Source organism: Pyxicephalus adspersus, chromosome 8 (assembly GCF_032062135.1).
Source record: "Pyxicephalus adspersus chromosome 8, UCB_Pads_2.0, whole genome shotgun sequence".
NCBI classification, from domain to species: Eukaryota; Metazoa; Chordata; class Amphibia; order Anura; family Pyxicephalidae; genus Pyxicephalus; species Pyxicephalus adspersus.
Genome location: NC_092865.1, coordinates 74191507 through 74204979, shown reverse-complemented (window position 1 = coordinate 74204979; position 13473 = coordinate 74191507). Strand labels below are relative to the sequence as shown.

The window sequence follows — 13473 nt, the reverse complement described above, 5'->3', positions numbered from 1 at the left end:
GGGTGAAGTCAGCTTTCTTCCACAGCTAAGCATCCTTTGTTATAGCTTATTATATGTTATTGCATTGCTTTGTCTATCTGTCTTATTATTAAATAGTATAATCTTTCAAGTCTTTGGGTTATCTCTATTTGTTTACTTCAAATTCAACCCATCAATATTTACATAAACTGTCACTAATTATATTCGTAACATAACAGCTCGCTTTCCCTGGGTGATGCAAGCAGCAGTTGGCGGATTCAGGGGAGTGAGCAGGGCGGGGACATCCCCATCGCATCACCGGGCAAGATGTGACATGCGGTGGAGTGATGGATTCTGGGGGTGGGAAATTTAAAAGCAGATTACTATGTAATGTGCCTTTAAATTTTTTTTTACAGTAAAAAACACAAAATAAAAAGTATAAATACACATTTTAGTGCACCAAGCATCAGTGCCCAGTGCCCTGATTTACATTTTGCCCTCTAATAGCCCTGATCTTGATCTGACCTTTTGATGACTTACAAATCATTTCCTGAATGTAACATTTGTCTTTGTCACTTTGTCTTTGACCTTGATTGTTCCTGACTGATTGCTGGAGACCACATGGCATCCAAAAGGCATCTTGCTGGCACAAGCGCTGTTTTAGTGGAATTTAAAAACAGCGGTAGCGATTTGGACTCCCTTGTGGAATCGAGCGATAGTGATTCACCAGGAATTTTGTCATCAGACAGCGAAAGTGAACTGAGCAAGGATTCTGAACCTGAGGTCAGTGCGGTACGCACATGGTGTCCTATTGACCTTGATGCGCACCAGGCAGCACCGCCAAGATTTCCATTTACTGGCGCACCTGGGATGAAAATTGGGGCTAAATGGGACGACCCCCTGGCATACCTGAAGTTGTTTTTGACCGATGAAGTTATCGAAAAAATAGTTGCGGAGACAAACGGGTAAGCCTTTTGCTAACTTTTTGAAATTTTTTTGCTAAATTTTTTCTTATACAAACATGTATGCTGCTCTGTGTTTGCTAACTTTATAAATTTTTTATGCCAACCTGTAAGCTGCCTCTGTATTTGATAACTATTTAAAGTTTATTGCTAATATTTTTTTTATGCAAACATATATGCTGCTTTGTGTTTGCTAACGTATTACATGCAACATTCGCCACACTATAAAAGAACATATCCTAAAATACCTTTTTTTTTTTTGTTTTATGCAGGTACGTTGGACAACAAGGTGCTCTGTACCTGAGGTTTGCAAGAAGCAGAAAATAGGAACCTGTGACCAAGGATGACATTTGGCTGTTTTTGGGTTTGGTGATCCTGCAGGGAGTTGTGGGCAAACCCGTGCAGAAGTTGCACTGGTCCAAGAATAAAACGATTGGCACTCCATTCTTTGGCATGCCAGAATACTGCTTTTCCCTCATAATGAATTACCTGCACTTCGCAAAACATATAGAAATAGATGAGACTACCCATCTTGCACCAAAACTGAAGAAAATTTGGGAAGTGTCTCAGATGATTCTACAAAATTTCCAGCAAACCTATGTGCCAGAAAGAGATGTCAGCATTGACGAAAGTCGATGGCTTACAAAGGGGGGAGGCTCAGCTTGGTGCAGTACACTGCATCAAAGAGGGCACGATTTGGCGTGAAAATGTATATGCTGTGTGAATCCACATCTGGCTACATTTGGAATACAGTACTGTACTTTGGAAAAGGGACACAGTTCAACCCCAGATACAGCCATTATGGATTGACAACATCTTCAGTGCTATCTCTGATAGAGCCATTGCTAGATCAGGGCTATTGTGTGACAACTGACAATTTCTACACATCTCCTGAGCTTTACGAGTTCCTTCTGCAACACAGAACAGATGCATTTGGAACCGTTAAGGCTAACCAGCGCAACCTGCCACCAATGTTTGCAAAAGGGAAGCTGAAGACAGGAGAAATTGTTGTCTTGCAAGATGAAAGGCAAGAAAGATGATGGCCCTGAGATGGTGTGACAAGAAAGACGTGTGCCTGATGAGTACTGTCCATGATGCCTCCACCGTTCTGGTACACACAAAACCTGGGAAAGAAGTGATGAAGCCACAGGTGGTGATTGACTACAACAACACCATGGGAGGTGTTGACAGAGCTGACCAAGCAATGACATTCTACCCAGCGATGAGAAAAACAGCAAAGGAAGTACTACAAAACAATTTTCAGGCATCTAGTTGAGCAGTGCCTATGGAATACCTACATACTGTACAGAAAAAAATAGTCAGAGCCCTGTGAATCATTCGGACTTCATTTTGCAAGTTTCCGAATCCATAGACAAGAACCATCAAACACCATCAGTGGCTATGAATAGACCTGGACGTTGTGCTTCCACCGTTGGCAACGCAGAACACTTGACTGGTCGTCACTTCATTAAATACATCCCACCAACCCAGAAAAAGGTGGCAGCTACAAGGATGTACCTTGTTTGCTGCTCCAAGACCAATGACAGCGGAAGGAAGAAACGCAAAGAAACCAGGTTCTACTTTCCTGACTGTGATGTTGGATTTTGTGCAGCACCGTTTCAAAATCTACTACACCCGGGATGTCTACTAAAAATGTTTTATAAAATTTGCATTAATTTTATATTACTATTTATCAATAATATTGCACCCTTGTTCGGACAAATGTCAGTGAGAAATTTTTGACAAACAGTTTTTTTTATAAATTACATTGTTGTGGTCTATTATGTCATTATTTTTTTATAATTATTATTGTATTATAATCATAAATTATATTATAATAATTATAAAATAAATATTATTATACCCGGGAGTTAATCCTAAGAATTACAGGCCCACAATATAAACAAAAATTTCTTTGCAAAAAGAATGGGATCACTTTTTGCATCAAAAAACTGACAGAATTAGAATGCTAGGGGGGTTAATTTTGCCCAACTGTTTCTATTTATATATAAGCTTTGCTATTTTCCTTTTTGTGTACACAGAGAAAAAAAAAAAAAAAAAAAGAGGCTTTAAAAGGCCTATTTGCTTAGATCTGATCTTTTTTGCTATTATATTTTTTTTAAAAAGGGGGTTTGGCTTACTTTCCTTTGCAATCTGTCTTTCATTTTGAAGGTTTGCACATTTTAGCTCCTATTTTGTTGTATTCTTTATAGTTTTCAAACAATGAAAGTAATCCTTAATTTTTATATGTTTGGAATGCCCTTTTCTTGTTCTTTATGGCTTTTTTAACATCAGCTGTGAGCCACAAAGGTTTAAAAGGCTAAAATTAAAACCTATTACTTATTAGGATTGTTTTCCTTACTGTGGATCATCTTATGCTTGATTTATATCAAATCTGACACAAGAAACAGACGACCCGAGTGCTGCATGTGTTGCTCTTATACTTACAAAGTATGAGCTAAACACATACGCAAATGCAAATGCATAAAAGAGCAAAAATCACATTATTGTTCAAAAGCATGCAAAATGCAATTTTTTACCTTTCAATAAAACGTTGATTGTATCAAAGAAAGCTGGTATTGTTGTTTTGATTTAGGACAAAAGATGTTAATGTATGAGTTGATTTTTCTAAAACTAAAACCTCAGTATTCAGGTTAGCAAAAAACACACAAAGAGTACACAGAAAAATTAAGTTAAATTATTTGCCAAGTAGAAAAAAACAGCAATACAAACTTGAAATAAAAAAATAAATAAAAATAAAGTTTTTGAATCTATTTCAGCAAGTTGGAAAAAAGGTAGTACATGTTTTACCACCACCTCAATGTAAAGCAGCTGGTCAGGTGGAAGCTTGAACCAAGTCAAGAAATGTTAAAAAGAACAATATAAATTTAGAACCAATTTTTTTACAAAACGTGTATAAGGAAAAACAGGTCTTCAAAGCAGGTCTATAAGTCGGAGAAATATTGGGGTATCTGGAGTCAGTAAAAAATGTGCCGACTCTTATTAGAGTTGTTCTGAAAATGTACAAGATGTTATCTGTCAAATAGGACATTTTTACAGTCATGATAAAAGTCACTACTGTAATATTTAGGCCTACTGCAGAACTGTCACTAGTATAAAGCTCCTCCAAGCTACTCTGCAGCCTAAGATTTATACATCTTTGTAACCTGTAAATATTCTTAGCTAAAGAAAAATATTAATTTGATAGTAATAATAAATTTTTGCTTAGGGTTGATATAATTTAATCAGGGTTATACAGAATATATTCTACATATATATGTCAGGGATATTGTTTATCACCGCATGCCAGCTTCAGACACCTGTGCACACTATTTTTATTTACGAATTATTTTATAGCTATTTGCCAAGTTTATTTAACATTTATTTTTTTTAGGTTTTACAATTGTTTATGGATTTATGTAGTTTAAATTACAATTTTAAAGCAGCAAATACTGTAGTTTACGTAAAATTGTTCCTGATCTTCATATCAGCAAGTACTTTAAAATTTATATCCTCCAAATAAAACGGTTTTCATTTTTGTGTTTTTAGTTTAAAATTTAGGCATAAACTTTACCTGCCTCAATGTTGGCAATTCTACAAGTTACTGAGGTGTCAGCTTCCCGGTCGGAAGTTCTTGTTCACAAAAGCAGACACTGTCCTCATATAGCTTTACCAGCTTTGCCAGTGATGAAATTCTGTGTACATTGTGTTTTCAATCAACATGGAACATTAGCATACATCAGCATATTTAAATTAGAGAGGTCAGAGTTTGTGGTACCAGAAAATGAGGAGGCAGAGTCTGAGCTGAAGGGTTTTTGTACCGACTCCACCAACTTCTTGCTTTAAAGTCTTAAATTGCAAGATTTTATCTCAAACTGGGAGCAAATTAGACAAAATAAGTGAATCACTTACCAAATAAAAGTGTTGTGATACCAGACTTCCTTCTCTGACTCTGTCTTCTCATTATCTGCCCAGGCAAAAAAATGAAAATAATTGTGATAAGTACCATTTATTTAAAGGGGAAACAGTAAGTTCTCAGAAAATGCTTACTAAAAAATTTACTATTTAAGGTTATTCCCTGCCAATATCAAAGGACTCCACTTGTCCAAACAAGTGCTTCATGAAAAACAAAAAAAAATATTGAGGATTCACCTATTATCTGTTCTTCAATTGAAAAGTGCTTTCCTGTACTATTCATCTCTTTAGTAAGTGAATGATTGTTCTCAATTTCCCCACACATCCCATTAAACCCCTTTTACATTATTCCGAATTATTTAATTTTTATTTTTTTAAACATTCTTTATTTTTCCAGTTAGGAAACACATACTCTCTAGATATACAGAGATGAACAAAGACAAGGGAACGGACACGGGATAGGAAAAGCAAAGTAAACAGGATTTTTTGAAAACTTTGTTAGGCGGTCTAGGAACCGCCCTATCCATTAATACTGTATAATGCCATACATGAAAAAAAGATGTTCCCCATAGTGGGGGACCATAGTAATATAGAGTCCAGAAGAGTCATTCTTTTAATACAATTAAATATTATACCATTTTAAACATTAATATGGATTACATCGGAAGGTAGGTAAGTAGAGGGGTCCAGGTGGCTTCTATATTTCTGGAGTGCACAAAAACTGGTGCCAATAACACCAAAGTAGTGAGAAATTTGTCTTGAGTTCTGTGTACGTCTGCCATGAGTTCTTTTACCATGAATATATCATGAACAACCGCATCCCCTCAGACAGGCGTTGGCACTGTTTCCAACGCAGAGGAATGCAAGGTTTAACTGCATTCATCAAATAGGGAAGTATAGATTTGCGCAAAGTTTTCAATGCGATGGAGCTATGGGATGGTGCAATAGATAAAAAGCTGGGTCAAAAGGTACTGTAAATTAGTAAACCTCTTGAGCAGCACATGAAACTACTTCTAGAAATCTTGAAGGAGAGGGCAGGACCAAATCACGAAGATTAGTGCCACATTCTTACTCACATCACCATCAGATATCAGAGACTGAGGGTAACAGGAAATGTAAGTGGTCTGCATATGATACCGTTTGGTCAAGATTTTTTTGCCCCATATGGTGAATAATCCCCAATTCCACACAAAATTCAGAACAAGAGCGGCTAAATGGTGTTCCTGGATGAAAAGGATTGCAGTAACTATGTCAGTTGGAGGGATCTCCACTTACGCAGGTGAAAATCATATGCTGGGGATGTTGGTTTGGACTCCACTAATTTCACCCCTACTAATGAAATGTAAAGCCCTACATGTACCAGCCTTCATCATTCTTTTAAGGACAACTTCCTCCATGCCTTTGTAAATTTGGGACATGTCGAATATAAATGCCCAGGTACCTAATGGCCTCCTTCGCCCAATAAAATGGGTATGAGTGCGACAGTTGGGTCTAGAGAAGCACAGGCAATGTGACATTAGAGGAGCAAGTTTGGAGTAATTGATTTTAAAGTTTAACAAAGATCCCAGGCCTACCCATTTGAGAGTTTATTCCATGAACCATCCGGTCCACCTGGTCAAATGCTTTCTTAGCATAAATTCAGCCTCTATAGTGCTTCTATAGAGCCTCTATAGTGTTATCCCTCGCTTCCTTTCCGGGCATTAAACCTGCCTAGTCACAGTGTATAAGATTGCGTAGAATAGACTAAATGTGTGGCTATGATTTTAATAAATAATTTTAAGTCTTTTTTCAAAAAAGTTATAGGTCTGTAGCTGACTGAAACTGAGGGGCCCTTGCCTGGCTTAGGGATAACTATAATCTGTGCCTTTAGGGAATCAGTAGGGAAATAATTGCCTTCCAGTAGGGAGTTGACTGCTGTCTTAAAATGCAGCTCCATTGTTTCCTGAAACAACTTATAGCCAACATGAAACTGTAGGAGTGGCCTTGGTTGCCGCAAAGAATTCTAGTGTGGAAATTGGATTCTACAGGAAATCTCTGTCTGCATCTAAGAGTGTCAATAAATCTAGTTAGGTATTCCTGAATGGATTGTGTCCTGGCAGACTAGGAGTTTAGAGAGCTGTTGGGTCCCAAATCATAAAGACCCTTTAAACAATAATGGAAAAGTTTGGCTTTTGTTGCCATATTCCTAAAAAGCTCTTTGGCATCTGGCAATTTGAATAGCTTTCTCCAGGCAGATCAATGTAAGTTTCTTCTGTAACATCTTTAGTTTCCAAACCAGCTCTGAGGCCAGGGGAGAGCTTGTGAAGAAGGTCTAACTCCTAGCAGGAAAAATTGTTAATCTAGGCATGTTATTTAACCGTATCTGTATTTGCATGTCCACAAAAAAAAAAAAAAACCCTTCTGTTATATTCAATAAAACAATCAACATGAACATAATGAAAATAGCTCTGACTGCCAAAGAGAAAAACTACAAAGCAGATTTTAGAGTCAGTCTTCATACTTAGATTCTTAATACCAGGCTGATGACAAAATACAAACTAGACATAACTTACAACTAATCCTTATATAGAATACTTACCTTGGATAGGTTGGTGACGGCAGCGGTGGAGTTGAGTAATTGACCTTGATCTGCAATGAGATAAGCTAAATGTTTGCGCCGCTGGGCTTCAATCATGACTTCTGTAAGTGTTCCTGCAATTATCATGGCCTCCCGTAGTAAAACATCTGGCTCTTCAATTTGGGATGGAATGTCTGATAGAGTGTTAAAGATTGAGGCAGAGTTCTCAGATTGGATAAGCTCCTCTTCCTGCAAGCAGTGAGAATAAAAGAATGAATCCAGAAACAAGGCATCCGAATCGCCTGTAACTGCATTACATTTTACAATATAGCTGGGCCTTGTTTAAACACAAATATATATATTTAGAAAAAATTACTTGAAAAAAGACAGTTCTTAAAAGTGACTTGAAAATCTTTTTCATTATAAAACCAAATAATGTGTAGCTGAAAATGTTTTCAGCTTGAATGAAATAAACTTTAGAATTCCTAAAAAAATAAAAAAAGTTATTTATATTCACTAAACTCCAGGCTAAACAAATATGGTCTAAAAACAAGAGGGGTGTGTATCATTATATTAGTAATTTTGGAACATTTGGCAAAGTCTGGAGTTCACCTTTGTGCAGAAGATTTCTTTGATGAAAACCAGTGACCACTAGTCTCTTTTGCACCCACAGCTCTACTTTCTGACCCAGTGGTTGCCAACCTTTTTGGACCAACAGACCACCGGTGGGGGGGGGGATTGGAGTGCACTGGCCAGAGCCGTGGGACCAATGGTTGGTGACCGCTGCTTTGAACCATAGTAATATCACTAAATTACGAAGGTAATGTATGGGTTTGCAAAGTGAATCAAAATAAGGAACACATTCCAAGAACATTTTTTCTACTTTGGGATTTTAGTAAATTCAAGCAAATTCAATACAATGGCAACAAAGTTTTGACCAGTTAGACATTTCTAAACATTAAAACAGTTTTAAAATACAACTATGGCCACAACTGATTTTAGTTAAAGTGGGAAAAGTTTATATAATGGTTGGGTTTTTATGGCAAATTGTATACTTTGGAGACCTTTTGGAGAATACTTTACTCTGTCTCGGACCTTTCCTTTACAGTAAGACAACCAATCTTCTAGTGAACACAAATAAAGACAAGGCCCCATAAATTCATATTAAACTAAGAGAAGGCATAAAATTGTTTCATAGTGGATCAAGTCACTAGATTGTACAATGATCATATTCAGCTATAGATCCAAAAAGGGAAGCACACTATAAAAAAGACAAAGCTAAGAAGGCGTTAGAGATTCTGTTCAGTTGTATATTCTCCTCCCACATGTATTACTTCTTGTTAAATATTAAATAGATAAGAGATATACACTCCACTAAAATAGCCATACCTTTATTTTCAGCATGCCCAAAGTGGTCTGGAACAGGACCAGAGAGCCCTGGTAGAAAAACACATCCCAGATCCGTAAAAGCAGTTTTATGTGCACTACACTGGCGAATGCAGTAAGGAACCAGTGCAAAGTGATCAAGGACAGTTCTGCAGGCCATGAAAAAAGGGACATAAAATAAAGGCAATTTGTGCAATACAATAGTAAATAGACAAAATAGAGAAACTTAACAGAAATAAAAGACAATCATGGAGATACAGTGCATGCAAGTTTGCAGAAATTGTGTATTGCAGTAAGACTGACAAGGAAATATTCTTACCAACTACACAAAACCACTCACCAATATCATGTTCTTGTAACAGTTTGTCCAGCTGAGGGAGATACTGAACAATAAGGTGTCTCAGTACTCGCTGGTCTGTCTGAACACCTAGCAGAGTGGTACTGAAATAAGAAGCAGGCACCAGATCCTCTATAACAGCACACATCATCCAGAAGGCATCTTCTTCCTCTAAAAAGAGTAGCAAGCAAGCGGCCACCTGCCAACAAAAGTACAGGAAAACTCTGGACTAAAAGGTTTAAAAGCAACTTTTGTGCAATTTTATCTGAAAAATAGCATGTTGGCTGTGAACAGGGTGTTTTGTTGGGACTTGGGCTTGCAAAATTATTTTAACATCAATTTACGACCCTTTGAAGGTCACACAGAAAAGACTGACAGGTGCTTTACCAAACGCCAAAATTGTCTGAAGAAAAAATGGTCAAGCAGAAGGTAAATGAAAGGGTTAGCCTATACAAAATTGAAATTTCAGATTTTGGAGATGCTGGAGACTTAAATCACCTCACAATATCTTACAAGGACTTTAAACGTAAACAAATATGATCACATATGTATTGGCATTTATCAACCTATTGAAGGTAATCATGAAAAACTACCTTTAAATAACATGTCAGTGTTCTCCCCAGAAATGTTTTTTTCAGCCAGGTGGTGGGAAGTAACCCCTATTTTTGTGTCAGTTTTCTACCTTCCCCCTATACTTTGTTCTAACTTACCAATGCCTGGCTTGTTAGTATGTCCTGTTTTTTCATTTTTTGTATTATGCCCCAAGTGTCCAAAGCTATGTATTTTGATCCAACTGCCTAGTGTTCAATATTTTAATAGTGTAATCCCTTGTAGTAGTGTAACAGTGTGATCAATGTAGTGTAACAAGTTAGGCTTCGTTCACATTAGCAGTGAAACACTGTTATTTACTCCTCCTGAAGGGCTATTGGCAAATTGATAGTGACTTGAAATTGGTAACAGGGGTAAGTGCTGTTTTTTTTTTTTTAGCCCCAGCAGTTTTTCAAGCAGCAGTGGTTTGTGACGAGTGCAAAGTGAGGGGTAAACGCTATAAATGCAACCTTATTACCAGTGTGAATTCAGCCTAACTTCAGATGTTAGCCCTACACAAAACTTTTGTGAAAAATGTTTTCACTTGATCTGTCCACAAACAGAGTCCCACGCTTGCTCAGCTTCCCTCTTTATTTCAATGCTTTTCGTTCCATTCAGTGCTGCCATTTTCTTCCTTCAGGTGCTTCCTCAGGTCACCTGAACTTGCAATGCACAGGAGGTGTGACATAAGGTTAGCTAAGCGTCTTCCTAAAAATGTAAAAATAAATAAAAGTGCCAATCGCACTGCATATGCTTGAGCACATTTTTTTTTTTACAATATAGTAAAGCCCCTGATGGTACATTCCTGATGCTGGGCATGCATAGAAGAAGCAGCCCACAGCCACCTGGGATATGTGCGAAAAATGCCAGGAGGCTGCGGATTTATCCTTCAGTCTTGGCAATAAAATTAAAAAAAAAACAAGAAATTCTATTATATGAAAGGGGAAAGTCACCCTTTATATAATGTTAAAATGTGGGGATGTTTTAAGAGCATCATGCATGTGATAGCAGATGGGGGAAGGACAGGACGGACCCCCCTAAAATTTCAGTTGCAAGTCATCATTGCAACATAAAAAACTCCACCCATCAAAACACCCTGCCCTGTTACACTTAACTGTCTGCTTCCCTAACTTGAACCCTAATTTCTCTAGAACAGAGAAGTACAGGTAAACAAAGTTATAGGTGAAAGTGGGGGACACTTGTGGCTAACAGCCCTCCAAACTTTCATCACTATAGCATCATTACAATATAAACAAGAAGAAGAATAGAATATCCTCAATATGCAGTCGCATATAGTTGTAGTCAAATAGTTGTATTGTCTGTTGATAGTAGACCTTTTTACTGCACAACAACACTGTTGGTTCCCCTGGTATATAGCATAGCAGCATTTTCACAGTACAGACCAAGAAAGAAATGTAGTTTTAACCCTTCTAGCGGTAATCCCGAGTGTGAATAGCGGTGGATTTTACATGCTAAAAGCGGTAATCCCGAGTCACACCGAGGATCGCTAAAAACATTTAAAAAAAACCAAAAAAAAAAACCTTGTTTCGTTGGTGCCCCCCTGCGTCCTGCTGGTCCTCGGGACACGTCTTCTTTCTTCGAACTTCAGCCGGCGAATGCCGAGACGTTCTCCAGGGAAATTCAAATAATTTTGTACTGGATTCAATACAAAATAGCTGTATTGAGTCCAGTTCAAAGAAATCTTTATATAATTATATTACACACACACACATGTATATATATATATATATATATATATATATATATATATATATATATATATATATATATATATATATATAAAAATAATATATATATATATAAAAATAATATATATATATATATATATTTTTTTTTTTTTTTATACATGCTACTGTACAGTTATATTACAGGTTTCTGTATTTTTTATTTTAACAGATTTTTATGCTTTATTTAAAGTTTCTTATTAAATTTATTAAATATTGGACATATTTCCTTTAGTTATGCCTAAGAATTATAGGCCTACAACGTCAAATACATTTCCATGCAAAAAAATGTGACACTTTTTGCATGAAAATACGGACAGAATTAGAACGCTCGGAGGGTAAATAGGATTTTACAAACTAGCAGACAAAAAAGCGGACCTAAACTTAAATTTTTACTTTACATAAAAGGGTAGAAACCCCTTTTTTTTAAAAAAAATTTTTTTTTCTTCAACACCCCTTTTTTAATAGGTTGAAGCCACTCCCATTCTGTTGATCCAAGACTGAATGGGAGCGGAGAGCCTCCTGGGATACTTACGTCACGCATCCCAGGAGGCTCTGGATGATCCTTTTGTGCATGCGCAGAAAGGGCATTTTCCTAAATTGAGGGGAAAGAGATGCCATTCTCACTGTGGTTTCCTTTTCCTTATTACAGCAGGCTACGCCACCCAATCTTGCACCTATGAGTGAGACTGAGTGACGTAGCCAGAAGAAGAAGATGGGGAAGATGGCGGCACCAGGGGCTTCCTCCGCAACTGGGGTGAAGGAGACGACATGGGACCCGATCGAGGACTTCTCCAGCTCAATCGAGGGATCTGCGGAAATAAAGGTGTGTGATTTTTTTTTCTCTTTACTTGTTGGTGGGTGTAGGCTCTTATCTTTGCTTAGAGTAAGTTTTTTAGAGCCACCTCTTTAATATTTGTTTTAGAGCATATTGTGTAGATATAGAGGAAAGAAAGAGGTTTAAGGCTCAGAGTTTTTGTGCAAAAAGTCAAATGTGTATTTTGTAGTTAAGACATACAACAGTGGTACAAAGTAATTTTTTCCACCATAAATCCAATTGCCTGTTACCGTCACAGGGTTTGGATATTTTTCCTAGACATAATTTTCCTAATCATCATACAATATACTGCTGAAAACAAAAAGAGGACCTGTAGTGGTCACACAATTCGGACGCGTTTTGACAATTATAGGCTTCCTCAGGGGTATGTGGTTGCAGAGATTGTATGATTTCTATGTTGCACAGATACAAAATATATAGCATCAAAATTTGCATCATACAGTAATGTTTAAATTCATTATAAAAATTCATTTTAAATGCATTATTTGTAAAGATATTTGACACCTGATCATAGTTTACATGTTACTAGATTTAATATAATATACATCAGTAAACATTGAGGATTAGAAAGAATAATAATATTGACATTTGAGTACAAAAGTAGTTTCTTCTAATAACTACCATATTAGGACTAATTGTGAAATAGGTGTCGAAAAAAATCGACGACATGTTTAGATAGGACTTATGTTAGACAATCCACTTCTAACATTTCAAGCTTTCATATCTGATGTTTTAATTAAACAATGTTAATGTAAATTTGGTTATGCCAATAATATTCAAGGAAATAAAGTGATGGTATTACTTACATTTAGTTGAACTGCGGTCTAGGTAAGGGAGTAGTAGAAGCAGTATTCAAGCTGCATGCTAAAAAATAAAATGTAGCGCATAATACATTGCCAGTAATTAGGTCTGTCTATAAAGGTAAGGAGTTGAATAGTAATATATTTGAATATTATTTGGGGTACCTACAGATTAGATATGTTCAACTCCACGAGAAAAAAATCTCTTTTCTTAGTGGATTCAGCCGGATAGTGATATTGATATACGTGATCTTACATTTTGAATACCATGGATAGGGATTTAGATTAAGGTAATAAGAACCTCATCTAAAAATAGATAAAACATGGTCAGAAGTTCAGAATATTGCTTAAAGCTGAAAACAGGATCTCAATTGAGATGCGCCTGCT

The 13473-nt window shown here is 36.7% G+C and overlaps 1 protein-coding gene across 1 annotated transcript in view; it reads right to left on the bottom strand.

Annotated features, from left to right (window-relative positions):
- Nucleotides 1-13473, bottom strand: part of SGSM3 (small G protein signaling modulator 3) — an 88006-nt gene that overhangs the window by 49381 nt on the left and 25152 nt on the right. The window contains exons 9-12 of the mRNA XM_072421252.1: nucleotides 9119-9314; nucleotides 8782-8927; nucleotides 7414-7641; nucleotides 4833-4887 (exon numbers count right to left, since the gene is read on the bottom strand). Coding sequence (XP_072277353.1) covers nucleotides 4833-4887; nucleotides 7414-7641; nucleotides 8782-8927; nucleotides 9119-9314 — 625 coding nt within the window. The remainder of the gene's footprint in view (nucleotides 1-4832; nucleotides 4888-7413; nucleotides 7642-8781; nucleotides 8928-9118; nucleotides 9315-13473) is intronic.